Source organism: Paramormyrops kingsleyae, chromosome 12 (genome assembly GCF_048594095.1).
Source record: "Paramormyrops kingsleyae isolate MSU_618 chromosome 12, PKINGS_0.4, whole genome shotgun sequence".
Lineage (NCBI taxonomy): Eukaryota > Metazoa > Chordata > Actinopteri > Osteoglossiformes > Mormyridae > Paramormyrops > Paramormyrops kingsleyae.
Window position 1 is genome coordinate 7158074 of NC_132808.1, and position 16927 is coordinate 7175000.

At 49.0% G+C, this 16927-nt stretch overlaps 1 protein-coding gene across 6 annotated transcripts in view; it reads left to right on the forward strand.

Annotated features, from left to right (window-relative positions):
* The window catches only part of ccdc142 (coiled-coil domain containing 142), a 44889-nt gene that overhangs the window by 4907 nt on the left and 23055 nt on the right, over positions 1-16927 (forward strand). For all 6 annotated transcript variants that reach the window (XM_023799963.2, XM_072718562.1, XM_023799962.2 and 3 more), the window contains 10 exons: positions 325-373; positions 1707-3242; positions 5620-5706; positions 7928-8086; positions 9081-9235; positions 9564-9689; positions 10100-10214; positions 10989-11166; positions 11497-11708; positions 12043-12302. In XM_023799963.2, the coding sequence (XP_023655731.2) occupies positions 325-373; positions 1707-3242; positions 5620-5706; positions 7928-8086; positions 9081-9235; positions 9564-9689; positions 10100-10214; positions 10989-11166; positions 11497-11708; positions 12043-12293 (2868 nt within the window). In that variant the 3' untranslated portion in view covers positions 12294-12302. The remainder of the gene's footprint in view (positions 1-324; positions 374-1706; positions 3243-5619; positions 5707-7927; positions 8087-9080; positions 9236-9563; positions 9690-10099; positions 10215-10988; positions 11167-11496; positions 11709-12042; positions 12303-16927) is intronic.

Genomic DNA, 16927 nt, shown 5'->3' on the forward strand with positions numbered 1-16927 from the left:
GCCCCCTTGCCGTGGAATTGAAACAGTTGCTCCTTATAGTAGTAATGGGTATAATAGGAGGCAATGCACTTGTAGGCAGGTTTAACATTGGTGGTAATAGCGATGGTTTAGTTCTGTTTAGTAGCGTTTATGTACAGTGAGTTTGTACTTGTGATGACGACTGTTCTCTGATCCCATGCTCCAAAGACAGTATAGCCTATGGGAGTGTATTTTGTCTTTTGATTTTCTAATCAGAATTTTTAATGTTTTGACTGAACTCCCGTCCCTTGTCCTTGTCCCTCTGGTTGTGTGGTTTGACCTGCTTCTTTCCTCCTGCATGTGCAGAAGAGGTGTGGCGGATCGTGGGAAGCTCCGTGCGAGGAGAGAGCTGAGTGTAAGTCCGCTTATTGCACTCTCAGTAGGTCTGCAAGCAGACTGTCAGTATGTGTGATGGGCAAACAGATGCTCCAGGCTATGAGCTAATAGCTTTTATCTGAAACTCCTCTGTCATAAGGTTATATATCAGGATGCTGAGGGGACATTTCACTGTGTCAGCCTAAGCTCTAGGGCTGAACGATTTGGGGAAATGATCTAATTGCAGTATTCGTGACAGATATTGTGATTGCAATTTGATTTGCAATTTAATCTTTTAAAAGTCAAGCTTCAGGATATTCAGTATGTTCAATATTCAGTGTGTAATAGATGTAATACATGTGATGCCTCTTTACCATATAACATACTATCAAAATATTAACTGGCATGAGAACTTAAATATATGAATTACTTCCAATATGAATTTATTACTTCTTTTTAAAAATCAGCAATCTCTGACCATGAAATAGGTAGGTAATTCACTTACAGCTCAGCAGCGGAATCAATATTTTTCGCACGGTGAATGTAACGTTTTCCTTGGGTTTCATGTGTTTGCTGTTTGTGGGCGTGTACACTGATTGGTCAGCATGACTGGCATGCAGGGCGCATGGCACTTCTGATTGGTGAGAATAGCTGTCAAGTAGGACAGCGTGAATTTGTAAAACTATTCTCACAACAGTTTGTGCTGTATAATGCATATCCTAAATGGCAGCCTTTGCGATTTGCTAATCGCGTTGTTTTGCGATTTGTCCTGCTAAGCTCTGTACCCAGCTGATATGATATCAAGATGGCTGCAGTTGCTATACTGTTAGCCAGCAGGGATAAGCTTATCATCTCCTCAGTTGTAATGCTGAAAAGTCTGGCCTCTCTAACCTTATTATTTCTGTACTGTAATGTGTCTGTCATGTGCACTTGTAGTATTTAAGAACTAGACATGTGAACCCATTTGTGGGTTTAATTAGTGACAACGTAGCATTGCAGAGACTTTTTGATGCCCAGGAGCATAAACCCATCACCACAAATATTAAAGAGGCACTCAATACTCCCCCCGCCCCCCACATACACACACACACACACACACACACACACACCGAGTCCCCCCCCTCCTTAGAGACCCCTAGACAGTCCACATTTTTGCTCCTTTCCAGCTCCCTTCAGATAGTCCACAATATTGCTGAACCTGGAGCTGGGGGGGGGGAGAAAAAGACTGGCAGGGAAACACTGCCCTAATGGATGTTGCTGAGGGTATTGTTTATGGTTGTCCCGCTGTGAAAACTTCGTTTTCTTTTTATCCTGAGCTCCTGGTGTCCCCTGATGGTAAATCGCTGTTCATCTTGGCTTTTGTCCCCCTCCAGGTCCATGGGGGCGCAGTGCCATAAGCCGGTCGCTGGGGAAGGCTGAGTCCCTCCTGAGAAACAGGCTGACGCCGGGGCTGGGGGGGCTCCTGGGGTACAGCGCCAACGACGGCAGCGGCACCACCGGTGACTTTGAGGACGACGACACCTTGGCGGCCCGCCAGGATCTCCCCACACGCTCCTCACGTCGGCTGCAGAGGCTGGAGGAGGGCATGCTGGGACTGAGCCAGCAGTACCACGTGATGCGGGAACCGGGGTGGGGAGCCCGGGCGTGCATCAGAAGCTGCTCGTCGGACGGGGAGTTTTACCGCTACCCAGAGGCCGCCACTGTTGGCCAGCACTATGGGCAGCTCCGTGGTCTTCTGGAGGAGAGGGCGCAGCTCCTCTTCCTGCACGAGCACGCCCGGCGTACAGCCGCTGCCGCCTCCTTTGTGGAGGACTTGGCCCACCTGCTGGAGCAGGAGTGGCCCCCCTTTGGTGCTGACGCCTGGGGGAACGGCGTGGGAGCGGCCTGCGCGGACCTGCGCGTCCACGTCGGCCACTGGGAGCACCTGTGCGCCAAAGCACGGGCGGACCCTTGGCTGAGGAGAGCGCCGTCGCAGATGGAGCATGCCTTTGATGCCGCGAGGCAGACTCTGAGCATGCTGAGTGTGCAGGCCGTGGCGCTCGTGGAGCGCTACATCCACAAGGCTCTGTGTGCTGTCGCCCGGGCCGACCCTACTCAGGTGCCCGTCGAAGTTCTGGAGGACCTGTTTATAGGGGCGAAGGCCTTCAATCATATCTTGGGGGAGCAAAGGATCCAATTGCAGGGCGCTCAGAGGAGGAGCCCGCTCACACCTTTATCAGGTGTAGCTGCTGCTGGGCCACAGGGGGGCGCTATTCCCATGCCATTCACTGTATCCAGGGTTCTCAGGGTCCTGTCGGAGCACAGAGGCCGTGTGGCTGCTGAGGAGGTCCATCATTGGCTAGCTAGCCGAAGCCGCCTCCTCGCCATTTTAAGTTGTCCCGTGCCTCGATCCCAGACTTGGGATTCTCATTTTTCATCACTGAGGTCAGACCTCTTCCCTGCCGACAAGGCCGGTGACACCTCTCAGCGCTCAACGAAAATGGAGAACAGCTGTCAAGAGCTGGCCGGACACCCCCTGGCGGATTTCGTCAAGCAGGACGCCGAATTTCGGGAGAAGCTTCTCCAGAGCCTGTTGTCTTCTGCTGACCTTCTGGGTCCTCGCGTCCCTAGCAGAGCCAGGCCCGAGCAGCCGAGCGCAGAGAGCGAGCTTGAAAATGAAGGCCGGCAGGACGGGGAGGGGATGGATATCAGGAAGTGGAAGTGCGTCCAATGGCAGGACATGGGGAAAATGGACGCCTGTGTGGCTCTGCTGGGCCAGTACGAGGACATGGTGTGGCGGGAATTCGGTGCAACGCTCCTGGCCCTCCTATACCAACCAGGGCGCGACATTCAGCTGGGCAGCCTGAACCACTGCAAGGACTGGATGGTGTTCCTGGTGGTGAAGGAGCTGCATGCGAGCTGCAGATCAGGTACAGAAGCAGCCTTTGCTGCTGCCCTTATGACTCTGCGTCAGTGTAAGCTGCACCAGCTAAACCAGAATGCGTACATCTCCCCATTCAGCCATCCATTCATTCATGCATCCATCCATCATTCATCCTTTTGTCCACCCATTCATTGTATTCCTGGTATGGGGAATATAAGTGGTTTCCACATCAAAAAGTATTTGATGGATATTTTTCAAACTTTGCAGACACGTTGTCTGGGTGACAAACTGAAACTGATCAAAAACAGGTTGCTCCACAATTGAAGCGCTGCCAAATAGTCATAGCAAAGAAAATGGCAGACACTTCATAACGTTAGTTTTATAACTAAGTATGTGACGGATCTTTTCAAACTGGAAAAGACCAATTGAACAACTGGTGCAAATGAATGATATTTTGAGAGAATTCACCCCGAAATTGAAAAATATCTGATGGATCATTTCACAAAAACATAAGTATGAAGATTAGTACCTGGTTTCTTTTTCAGATAAATCACTCTAAAATGTGGAAGGCTGTAAAAAATACTTTGTCTTGTCACTCTCTTTGTATGCGTGAAGTTCTGGAAGTGATTCAATTTTGAAACAGATTGCACCAAAACTGAAGTAACGCCACTTAGTGGTAGCAAAGGGAAGGGCGACTGCAGAAGACACTTCACCATGTTATTACTCTGTTAGTCTTTTTGATCTTTGGTGGATCTTATTACTTCAGAAAATCATTATATGGATGTACATCTACACCTGAGAATCTATTCCTGATACATCTGAGACAATTCACCCTAGAACTGAAGTAGCAGCGCTAGGTGGCAGCAGAGTGCAGAGAGGGAATGGCGGATGGCGGAAGCCATCTTGTGAATCTGAAAGTATGGAAATTTTCATAGGATTTAGAAATATTCTAAAATAAAGTGGTGTGTGTCTATATACACACGTGGACAAAATTGTTGGTACCCTTCAGTCAATGAAAGAAAAACTCACAATGGTCACAGAAATAACTTTAATCTGACAAAAGTAATAATAAATAAAAATTCTATGAAATTTAACCAGTGAAAGTCAGACATTGCTTTTCAACCATGCTTCAACAGAATTATTTTAATTTTCAGGTCCACAAAGTAAAAATCCAGACCAAGATTTTGTTTCAACCAACCAGTTGAGTACTCTGTGACTGTGACTCTTTATACATAGCTGATTGGTTGAAACAAAATCCTGGTCTGGATTTTTACTTTCTGGTCCTGAAATTAGGTTTAGGTTTTAGGGGTTAAGGTAAGGGTTTTATGGGTTTTTGGGTGGTTAGGGTAAGAGTTAGGGTTAGGGCTATCGATTAGCACTACGGTAGCCTAACTCGACAAGGTAGCTCAACTCGACAGAACACTGGCTGCTGTTCAAGAGCCGTTTTATTAATGTTTATAGAATTGTCCGGGTTTTTGAGCTGCCTAAACATTAAGGACGACAGTGACCGGAACACGTTGTCTTCCGAAAAAGCCCTCCCACGAGACGGCGTCTTATTTTTAACAAGCTCAAATCAGGTCACGCTAATCAGCATCAGGTTAAACGGAGAGAGGGGCAGGTTTTTTAAAAAGAGCCGTTTAGGAGCCGAAAGAGCCGGCTCTTCTTGGTGAGCTGAGCCAAATGAGCCGGTTTGCTAAAAAGAGCCGATATTCCCATTTGGTAGAGAGAGACATGAGGAAAACAAAACAAGCATACAAATGAAAATTATCGCGGCCGGAAAAATGATCTACCTCATTTTAATTATCGTGCAATTAATTGATTTATCATCTATCGCGACAGGCCTAGGTACCGTGGCATAACACGGTACCTAGCTCGATGGGCCGAATGGCATCCTCTCGTTTGTATAGTACTTATGTTCTTATGTGGGCTGTATGAAACAGATACCACCCAAGAGGGTGGTGGTGTGGGAGCGGTAGGGATTAGATGGGTGGGGGAGGTGATGGGGCAGTCCGGGGGAAAACACTGTTGTCATGTTGACAGCATCTAATTTGTTCATTCATTCATTCATCCATCCATCCATCCAATCCCTTTCTTCCTGACCGGCTTCTGGGAGAATAGGGCCTGTGGCTGGGCAGTCAGAGCTGTTTGGAACTGGGCGTGGCATCGTCTCTGTAACTGAATGGCAATGGAGCTGCGTGAACCTGATTAGTACCCAGCTTAGCCTGTCACTGTCATTCAGGCTGAATACCAGTAAATACTGCCTGGGATGCTTTCAGGTTTTTAACTTCCAGGAAAGAAGCTGGCAGGTTCTGCTACCCTGGTTATTTTATCGTTTAGTGGACAGTCCAGAGCTTGGTGCTGTCCTTGTGATGAGTCTGAGTAAAAGCTGAACAGCGTAGAGATTTGTCTTCTGGGCTTTTTAGATGCCATTCCTGTTGGATATGAAAGAGCGATAAGTGACCTCTGCAGTCAAGTCGTGGCCAAAACAGCCTTTATGCACTGGGATGAAGGTGAGTAGCACACAGTCTCCTCTAGAGGGCACCAGAAGACATTTTAAAAAAGCAACTCTTTCAGAAGTTTTGCTGCTACAATTTTTATTATTTATATTATCTGAGCCTTCACAAACAAGCAGGTTTTCAATAAAGCGTGCCATTCTAGTTCTATACCATTGGAAACCTTTTTGGCTGTGACCATATATAACTCAAAGTTTCATTCCAACTACTATAAGCCTTTGTTTAGGAAAGGCAACTGTTCAAATGTAATGCACCACGTTCAAAATTATTATGCAAATTGTATTTAAGTGTCATAAAGATTCAATATTTTGTTTTTCAATTAAACTCATGGATGATATTGTGTCTCAGGGCTCACAAAAATCAATCTCAGACACCTGTGATAATTTGCCAGGTGAGCACAATTAAAGGAAAAACTACTGAAGAAGGACGTTCCACATTATTAAGCAGACCATCATTTTCAAGCAATATGGGAAAGAAAAAGGATGTCTCCGCTGCCGAAAAGCGTGAAATAGTTGAATTCTTTGGACAAGGTATGAAAACCTTAGATATTTCATGAAAACTGTGATTGTCGTACTGTTAAGAGATTTGTGGCTGAGTCAGAGACACACACGAGTTCGTGCAGAAAAAGGCCAGACAAATACATCGGATTAAGAGAGCAGCTGCTAAAATGCCATTACAAAGCAACGAACAGGTATTTGAAGCTGCTGGTGCCTCTGAAGTCCCGCGAACGTCAAGGTGTAGGATCCTCAAGAGGCTTGCAGTTATGCATAGACCTTCTATCTGGCCACCAGCCAGCAGAAAGGGCTGCAGTGGGCCCAGAACTACATGAAGACTAGTTTCCAAACAGTCTTGTTCACTGATGAGTGCCGTGCAACCCTGGATGGTCCAGATGGATGGAGTGGTGGATAGTTGGTGGACGGCCATCATGTCCCAACAAGGCTGCGACGTCAGAGTCATGCTTAGGGCCGGAATCATGGGGAGAGAGCTGGTCGGCCCCTTTAGGGTGCCTGAAGGTGTGGAAATGACCTCTGAAAAGTGTGTGTAGTTTCTGACTGACCACTTTCTTCCATGGTACAAAAAGAAGAACCATAACAAAATCGTCTTCGTGCATGTCAATGCACCATCTCATGCCGCAAGGAATACCTCTGCATCATTGGCTGCTATGGGCATAAAAGGAGAGAAACTCATGGTGTGGCCCCCCCGTCCTCCCCTGACCTCAATCCTATTGAGAACCTATGGAGCATCCTCAAGCAAAAGATCTATGAGAGGGGGAGGCAGTTCACATCCAAACAGCAGCTCTGGGAGGCGATTCTGACATCCTGCGAAGAAACTCAAGCAGAAGCTCTACAAAAACTCACAAGTTCAATGGATGCAAGAATTGTGAAGCTGCTATCCAATAAGGGGTCCTATGTTAAAATGTAACCTGACCTGTGAAGATGTCTTTGATTGAAATAGCTTTTGATTTCAGTAAATATGACCTCCTAATGCTGCAAATTCAACAAATGGCCATTTTCAGTTCTTTACAACATATAAAATGTTTTGAAACTCTGTTGTGCGTGATCATTTGGAACAGTGCATTTGAAGTTTTTTATTTTTGAAAAACATGCTGTTATCATCGGGAGCTTTGTTCAGTAACATTCGAATTATACTCTAATGCACAGGTGTCACACTCCAGTCCTGGGGGGCCGGAGCCCTGCACATTTTTGGGTTTCCCTTCATTTAACACCTGATTCAGCTTCTTGAGCTAATTACCACATAGCTGTTGAGCTTAATCATTTGTGGTGGAACAGGGAAAGAACTAACCTACGCAGGGCTGCGGCCCCCCAGGACTGGAGTTTGACACCCCTGCAGTCTAATGGTTGATCAATTATGTTGACTGTCATTTGCATCGACTATTTAGGAAAATCAGCGAAAAATATCATTTGCATAATAATTTGGAACGTGGTGTATGTGTTCTTTACGTTGCTGAAGTAGGATTTTTATTCAATAATTAACTGTCCATAGTACTATTTTAAATGTTATGTTCTATTTCTCTCTGAAATTATTCATATTCCAGTTATTTACATACAGCATGTGGCTCCTTTTGTGAGGGATTTGTCTATCTGTGTGTGTGTGACTGTACTTGTCTTGCTGAAATGTGTGTAATCCTCTTGTGGTTTGACGTGACCTGTCTCTGCCTCTGTCCCGGGGACCCCATCCTGGCCCCTCCCTCCTGCAGTGATGTGTGCGTCTCTAGGGGCGGGGCTGAAGGACAGGGGCGTCCCCGTTCCAGGCTCCACAGCGAGGACGCGCACGGCGGAGCTCCACCTGCAGCTCTTCCCTCCGCTGAGTGCCGTCCTGGGTACCCTCACCCCCCCCACGTCAGCCCTGCACACAGGTACCCGAAGCTCTTTGAAGGCTGAAACCGTGCTCAGTCCTGGAAACGGCGACATCATCCCATTAAGAAATACATTATGCATATGTTAAAATATCTTTTTGCCCCATCACAGTAGCTCATTCTGGTTAATAGTGCTTTTGATCATGGTGTGGTCCGTTTTTTTTTTAAAAAAACAAGAAAAACCGTAAATAGTTTAGCAGGTCTGCTCATCTGTCTTTCCCCCCAGTCCATCACAAGACACACACACACAGAACGATGCCCCCCTCCCATCCTGCCGTTCAGCTGCTGTTGTTGGATTAGCACTGACCCCCCCCCCCCCCCCCCGCTTGGCAAACCTCAGAAATGTTCCAGCACGTCGGGCGTAATGTTTCCTCTGAAGCGGCTCAGGGACCAGCGGCCCTTTCAAGTCACCGCCGGCCTGCCTGCTGCCCCCATTGGATGTTTCTGCGAAGCACCAGTGTTATTTTAAAAGACGAGTTCTTAAAGGAATCTTAGGCTGTGACACAGACCTCAGTGGGAAAGTAAAACCACACCAGCTGTGATGTACCGTCATTTAAGACGAAGGGGGTTTGAGGTGAATTCCTGAATTTAAAGTGACAGGAAGTTTGTAGGTTAATAGCACCTTAACAAAGTGTCTGTGACTCACTCTGACTGAGTCAGTAACTTTCACAATATGTTGTTAGTTTGTCAAGCTTTTTACGTCGAAGGAGATGTCTACGCGTATTCTAGTGTTTCTCAACTCGGTCATCTGGGACCCCCAGACAGTTTTGGTCCCTCCCAGCTCTCAGTAGGAGCAAAATTGTCTGGCAGGGAGCTGGGAGGGAGAAAAAATCTGGAATGTCTGGGGGTTCCTGAGAACCAGGTTGGGAATGGAGAGGAAGTGGAGAGAACCAGGTTGGGAATGGAGAGGAAGTGTGGAGAACCAGGTTGGGAATGGAGAGGAAGCGGGGAGGATTTGGCAGAAGGGTCACCAGCTGCTGGTGTGTCTTGGCAGATCCCAGGAACCTGCGGTTGCTCCGCCTGGGGACCCTCCACCGGTCCGTCACCACCGTCCACTCAGCCACATTCTGGGCCGTGAGCAAAGGCTACCAGTTTCTGTCCTCTTGGTCCATCAACAAATTCCTGCTGGTGACCCAGGGAGACCTCAAGGTGACCAGAGCGCTTTGTCTTCATTGCCCTTCTGTGGTAGTGCACATGCACAGCCGCCATTGTCCAGGGTTGGGGGTTCAAATCCTGTCTGGGATAGGCTCTGGGCCCCCATGTGACCGTGACCAGGGTATGCGATCAGTAGATGGATGTATGTGCATGTGGGATGTTCTAATGTTTTTCACTGATAAGAACCAGGAGCTATATAGTATGTGTATATTGAGCACGCTGTAGTCTTTCGTGGTGTTGGCTATGCCGTGATATGAGCGTGCCCTGGGGGAAGTAAGGGCAGGTTCCCCAAACAACGTGACCCTCTACCCTCATGCTGCAGGCACTAAGGGCAGCCGTGGAGCGCCTGGTGCAGCAGGTGGAGGAGCTCCCTGCACAGCCAGGAGGTGGCGCTCTTCCTGCTGATCAGCAGGTGGTCTTGCTCAGTCAAGCAGCTGCTGCTTTGCAGGTGAGGTGATTCTCGAACATGCTCAGTCTTCACATGTGGTCCCCACTCCCCCATTTAAGAGCCTCATCGAGGTGTTTATATCTGCATGCTGTGTTAGGGGTTCAGATCCTGTCCGGCTGTAGCTCCTTGTTACATTTGCAAGATTTCAGATAGTGTTCTAAGGGGACCACTAAGGGGCAGTGCCAAGCTCGGTGGATTTGGGACCAGTGCCCATGTCCTGTAGGGTTATAGGTTCGAATCCCGAAGCCTTAAAAGCTGTTCCAGGGATGCTGGTTCACACTGCTCTCTGTCCCCAGGCTCTAATCGCTTTAGACAGAAATGTCTACTAAATAGTTAGCACACTGATATATGTATTACTTCCTGGAATTAGACTCATTTGGCTGTAAGACACTGTGTTTTTGCACTGGCAGGGCTTCTCCCCGCTTCTCCTGAAGATGTTCTCTCAGGCCTGCAAGCAGATGTCCAGAGAAATATTTGAGCAGAGCATGCCATCAGTAAGGCACTGGAGAGCGAGGTATAAAACAGGTGAGGTCACACTGGTGAGCAAACAGTGCACACTGTGGTCAACCCACAGCATTCCAGAATCTTCTTGTGTCCCTCCTTTTAAAACTATGCATAGAATATATTTGCAAAAGAATATATTTTTCTTTGTGCTCAGACCTAACTGTAGTGTAAGTGCTCTTAGTTCTTGTCAGTAAATGAAGGGAATAGGACATTCTGTTACCACTTGTGTTGCATTTTAATTTTTAGCATACAGAAATGCATCGTTAGGCAATTTTCGTCATTGTGCAAACGTCATAGACTACTTACACTAACTTGTCTAGCACACTGAACACCTAGGCTACATGGCAAAGCACAGTATAGTAAATACATAAACCAGTAGCATAGTTATCATCATCAAGTGTTTTGCATTGTACATAATGGTATGTGCTATATTTGTATGTGACTGGCAGCACAGTAGGTTTGTTTTCACCAACATCACCACGGACATGTGAGTAATGCGATGCGCTATGGCTGTGACGCCGCGATGGCATTGACATTAAGACGGCTACAGTGTCACTAGGTAATAGACATTTTTCAGCTCCGATATGATCTTATGGGACCACCATCTTGTATGTGGTCTATCATTGACCACAATGTTGTTGCTTTGCAGCGCATGACTGTATTTTATTAAGAAGGGTGGGTGTAGCGAGTCTCAGGGGGGTGTTGGCAGTGCGCGTGGGCAATGGTGCCCGTGAGCTGGGTGGGGTGAGTGTCTGTGTGAGAGAGCTCAGACCTGGCACCTGTTCCATTGGTCAGATCTGCCAGCCAGTCCCAGCGAGTACGCGGCCTCGGCGGCCCGTGCTGTGATTGGCCAGGTGCTGGAGGGCACACGGCCCCTGCCGGAGGGGCTTGGCGACCCTGCGCTCGCCGAGGCCACGGTCGCATTCATGGAGGCCTGGATGGAGCACATTCTCAGGCAGAAGATCAGATTCAGGTGGGATGGCTGCTGGAGGCCCTGAATTCACACCACTTTCTGCAGCTCGCTCCCTCTCAGAGATGAATAATAATAATAATAATGATAATTATAAGGGATGCCAGTCCAATAATCTATTTATTAAATAAAATTGACGAATCTGGTAACTGAGAAGCATCATGTTAACCAAATGTTAGCAAATCCTGTATGCATCGTTTTTATTTTTTTGGAAATTCCTGTCAGTGAATGTATATGTAGCATAAACCCAACCATATATGTGAAATCTATATGCCTGTTTTAGTTTTAATAAAGATCTAGTATTGGCTGTATGGCTGCCCTTCCCTCCTGCAGCCTCCAGGGGGCGCTGCAGCTGAAGCAGGACTTCGACCTGGTCCGCAGCCTGGTGCGCTCAGAGGAGTACAGCCTGTCGGAGGACACGTGCCAGCGGCTGCTGTCCCTGCGCGTCTTCCACCAGGCGGACAGTGCCATCGTGTGTCTGCTGCAGCAGCCCGTGACCAAGCCGTACCTTCCTCGGCGCGCCTGGGAGTCCTTCCGCCTCTGCTGTGAGTAACCCCCCCCCCCAGATCTTCTAGGATGGAGCACCTGACCAGACCCTGGTCATTAAGGCAGACTGCATGTGCAGTGACCATGTGTCAGTCAAGCTGCGCGATAAAATCATCCGTCCATCTGTCCATCCACTTTATCCAACTGCTTTATCACAAGCAGCCTCTCAGTTAAATTGCTAATTAAATCTTCTCTCTCTGTTAGTTTAACACTGATATTCAGTCTAGGTACTTTTCATGCAAAATCAAATCAAATAAAATGAGGTCAGCAAAGGTCAATAGGTAGGTGACTAAACCTCGGTGTTAAAGGCTCTGCTGCCTGGCGCCCCCTCAGGCCCAAACCGGAGTCACCCTTTTGACGCAGCTGCTGGGAGCCTCAGCAGCCTGGAGAGCATGGACATCCAGGCGGCGCGGAGCCAGGCCCTGACGGAGGCTCTGGGCTCGCTGGTGCCCCACCTGCCGCCCACCTCCCCATCCCAGTCCTACCTGGCTGCCTCGCAGCAGGAGTGGCTGGCCCTGCGTGTCAGTAGTGCCCCCCACTGGAGAATCCCTGGCCTGCACTGCATGAGAAAAGCCGAGCAATGAATCCTATTGGTGAGCACCTTTCATGTTCAGCAGCCCTCAGGGCTGGGGGCCAATGTGAGTGTTAGGGGGGCTCAGCACTGGGGGGCAATGTGAGTGCAGCAGGGTGGCCCTCTGCATCGGGGGTCTTGTGGGTGGGGGGGGGGCGCTGATACAGTGAGCACTGGGGAGCAGACCTGGGAGGGTGCTGATCCAGTGAGCTGTGGGAGGGCGCTAATCCAGTGAGCACTGGGACAGTTGACCCTGGGAGGGTGCTGATTCAGTGAGCACTTGGGGAAGCAGTGTCCAAATATCCAGGGTGACATGGCTACAGTGAGACACAGGTGGCCTTATCAGATTCTGCCGGGGTTTGAAAGTCCATGAAGAGTACCATCATAATTCCTGGTACTATACTGGGCTGTGTGGTTTACGGCCTGAAAGGAGAGTGTGTGCGTGTGAGTGAGTGACTGTGAGAGTGTGTGTAAGAGAGATTCAGCATGAAAACGCATAACAATCAGTCCAGTTACATTCATTCGATCATTTGATCACACTGCATCTTTTCAGAGGCTTTGTGGCTATTGTAGTATTACACTGATGAAATCAATGTCATATTTTTATTTGAACATAATGTAAACATGTCTTCCTCCTAAACACAACACCTCAGTTCACGTGGTGTGGTTTATTTAATATATCATACCATGCACAGCATCTTCATTAAATGCTCTTACAAACAAATTACCTTAAGTTTGTATACATATCAAATCCTGCACCTTGAATATTGACCAAGCAGGTTACAATGTAATGTTAACATGTTCATCTCTCACTATCCATCATTACATCCTAACATGCCGTCTATCCTGGGGTATCTACGGTAGATGATCACACTGCTGTGTAACATTAACTTGTCACATCCATAAATGTATGTGAGCGTGATGTTAATTGCTATTCAGCTGCCAAATTTCGAAACTTGCACTATATTGTTTATTTTTTTCCAAGAAACTTTTGGACACGGGTGGGACTGCGCAGGGTTTTGAAGACAAGCCCTCATTTTACACTGGTCTAAAGATATATCGATATTTTTTTATGTTACTGTTCACAGAAATGTTATTCCATTATTCCTTGACTGCTTGAAAGACACTGCTGGTTAAAATGTTGAAATGATTAAATTATTTCCTCCCCCCTGTTATTACGTAAAATAAATGAACATACAGTTTTCTTTATGGTTTAAAACATACAGTTTTCTTCATGGTTTAAACGCTTCTGCATGTGACACATACGATCCAGTAACTGCTGTGAATCTGCTGCTGCCTGTTTATCTCAGACTTCATGACCAGCCTGATCTGTCTCATGTGGGGCAGAAACTTGCAGAAGCGTGAATGTGACCCAGTGCCAGTCCCTGCTGATGGCCAGCAGCCTGGCCCTGCCCGGACACTGGCGCAGTGCACGGTGGGCCTGTCCTGTACTGTTCTGGCACTGTTCAGGCTGATTCCTGGAACATGCTGTGCTTTGTTTAGTTTGTCTCCACCTCTGTGTATCCCTCCCCCCTTGAAACGTATAAGCTGCGCCGAGCTGAGTCTTAGTCAGACTTGGATGACTACAGCGGCGCATTGGCGAGTTCTCAGTAAAGAGGAACTTCGGCCGGAGAGATATGCCAACGTCTCCCGGTCTCTGCTTCGACAGAGGAAAACGTTTCCAACACGACCCTAGCTCCAAACCCTAAGCATAGGCCAGACGGGGCGACCATAGCTCCGAACCATAAGCGAAGGCCAGACGGGGCGACCATAGCTCCGAGCCTAGGACAAGGGCGACAAGGGTCAGCCTCCGCCCGGGGCCTACGCATAGGCCGCGGACTCTGCCAATATGTCCCAGAGGCGAATGGCCACTGCGGGGCCTCCAGCCCGGGCAGAGGGGAAGCCTCCCCGGCAGCCCCATTAACGCCTAATTGGCCAGGCGGCCCCGTCTACACTTAGTTGAGCTGGCGGCCTCATTTACATTAAGTGGACCCGGCGGCCCCATTCACACCTAGTTGATCAGGCGGGCCCGTTCACACCTAGTTGATCGGGCGGGGCCATTCGCACCTGGTTGATCGGGCGGGCCCGTTCGCACCTAGTTGACCGGGCGGCCGCATTCACAAGTACCGCAGTGGGCGGCCTCGTTTACATTCAGGGGACCTGCCGGCCCGATTGACGTCTAGTTGATCAGGCGGGCCCGTTCGGACCTAGTTGACCTGGGGGCGGCCGCATTTACATGTAGCGCAGCGGGCGGCCGCATTTACATTAACCCTCTACCGCACACAATTTGATGGTACATGATAAGAAATTATTCCACATCACTTATTGGTTAATTTTGGGACATTTTATTGATTATGTATGTACATATTTATTTCACCGCCCCCCTCTCCAAATGATCTTTTGTTGCCTAAGGGCAAAGTTGTGCAACACTGATACAAAACCACAGAGAAAATTATGTCTTCATAGATCATAATACAATGCTCAGAGAGCAATGCAAAGTAACAAAATTTTTGATGGCTTCCCATCGTGCAAGAGGCATAACATCAGCAACATGTGCAATGTGGCTACTATGGCTCCAGAACATGCGAGTAGCTGGAAGACCAAATATTGACATATGGAGCACAGTGGCAAAGAACTGTTCAAGTTCTTGAACAGTAAGGTTAAGTGGCTTGCACAGGAGAGGTAATGGTGTGACATGTTTTCCATCGAGGGGTCTTGGAAGAACTACTGTCATCTTCAGGCAGACTGTCATCGTCATGTTCCTCTTCATCACTGGTGTATTGATCGTCTATAAATATATATACATATACGTCAACAAAAATACATCAATCACAACTAAAGCTTACATGACTGTATTGGATACCCTGTCTGCTGCACACACCTTTATTTCATTTGAATGACATCTAAAAATTTATCAACACATTTGATTTGTTTATGCAAATGAGTTCAATGACAACCAGAGAAGCAATATTTTAAAACCTACTTTCACTTCTGCTCAAACCTTTCTCTGCATTCCACTCCTCCTCACTGTCACTGCAGTCTATCTCACTGTCTGATGGGATATCCCTAACATGCTGATCCTGAGTTTTACTCCCATAGGAAAATCTTGTGTCCATTTTCTGCCAAAATGCGTTAAATTAAATTAGAAAATAATTTAAAAAACATTGTGCTTACAATGTGCAAAAGTACATGCAATAATATACTAACACACTGTCAAGAAAGCCTCTTAAAATCTACCCCTTATCGCAGAACGTTGCCCTAGGGCAACGAAAACATAAGCTATATTTCAGAACATGCAAAATAAAAAGTAAGTAAATAAAACCTGGGGGAAAAAAAAAAAAACAAGGCTTCTCTACAGCTTCATAGACATGCACATATTTTTTTATCTACAGATAATGCCAATATAAATAAGGTTAATGAAGGAAGCACAGCGGGCGGCCTCATTTACATTCAGTGGGCCTGCCGGCCCCTTTCACACCTAGTTGATCAGGCGGGCCCGTTCGCACATAGTTGACCGGTACGCCCGCATTTAAATGTAGGGCAGTGGGCGGCCTCATTTACATTAAGGTGACCCGACGGCCCCGTTCGCACCTAATTGACCGGGCGGCCGGATTTTCACAGTTGAAAAGGCGGCCGGATTTACATGCATTTGACCAGGTCGGCCGTATTTGCACATAGTTGAAAAGGCGGCCTCATTAGCATTTAGTGGGCCAGGAGGCCCCATTCACACCTAATTTAGCACGATGGGGGGTGGGGTGGGGGGGGGGGGTTTGGTGAGGGGGGGGGGGGGGGGTTGGGGGTTTAGCGCGGTGTGGTTGGAGCTGGGGGGGGGGGGATGGGCAGTGGCCAGCTCCCGGAGGCCTCCCGGTGCTCCCCGGGCTGCCAGGCGGGCACAACAATGTCCCGAAATCGACCAGACGAAGCCAGGCCTTCTGCCTGGGCAGAAGGGAAGCCTCCCCGGCCAGCACGGGGACGGCGGGCCGCATGGGTAAGTGGGGGTGGTGAGATGGGGAGGGGCCGGGGGTGGGGGGGGCAGTTTGGTGAGAGAGGTTTTTGGGGGGGGGGGGAAGGGGGAGGGGGGGGTTTGGTGTAGCGCGGTGGGGGTGGAGCGGGTGGGGAGGGGGATGGGCAGTGGCCAGCTCCCGGAGGCCTCCCGGTGCTCTCCGTGTGCCACTCTGCCCCCCCCCCTCCCCCCCCCCGGGCTGCCAGGCGGGCCCCAACAACACCTGATACCGACCAGACGAAGCCAGGCCTCTCGTCTGGGCAGGGGGCGGAGCCTCCCCAGCCACGCCGGCCCGCCTTCTCTTGGGGGCGGGACCAGTGGGCGGTGCCCTTGCATGGCACCAGCAGGATATCAGGGGAGAACCGGTGGCTTTCTGGGCTCCGGCATGAGATGTCGCCCGCTCGTCTCCCCCCAGCCGTGCCCTGCGCCCGGCTGGCGAGCGGGTTCCGAGTGCCACGTCTGACAGACAGGCAGACGCGACCCACTCTGGGAGGGCACCTGCGGCTCGGGACCCTTCGCTCCCGATGCTCAGGCAAGGAGGCTCCTCCCTCCATCGATGGGTCCTGTTCGAGCGTTGTCCACCCGGCAGGCCCTCTCTCCGTGCCGCGAGAGAGAGGCCGACGGGTGCATGTGCGCAGACCCCT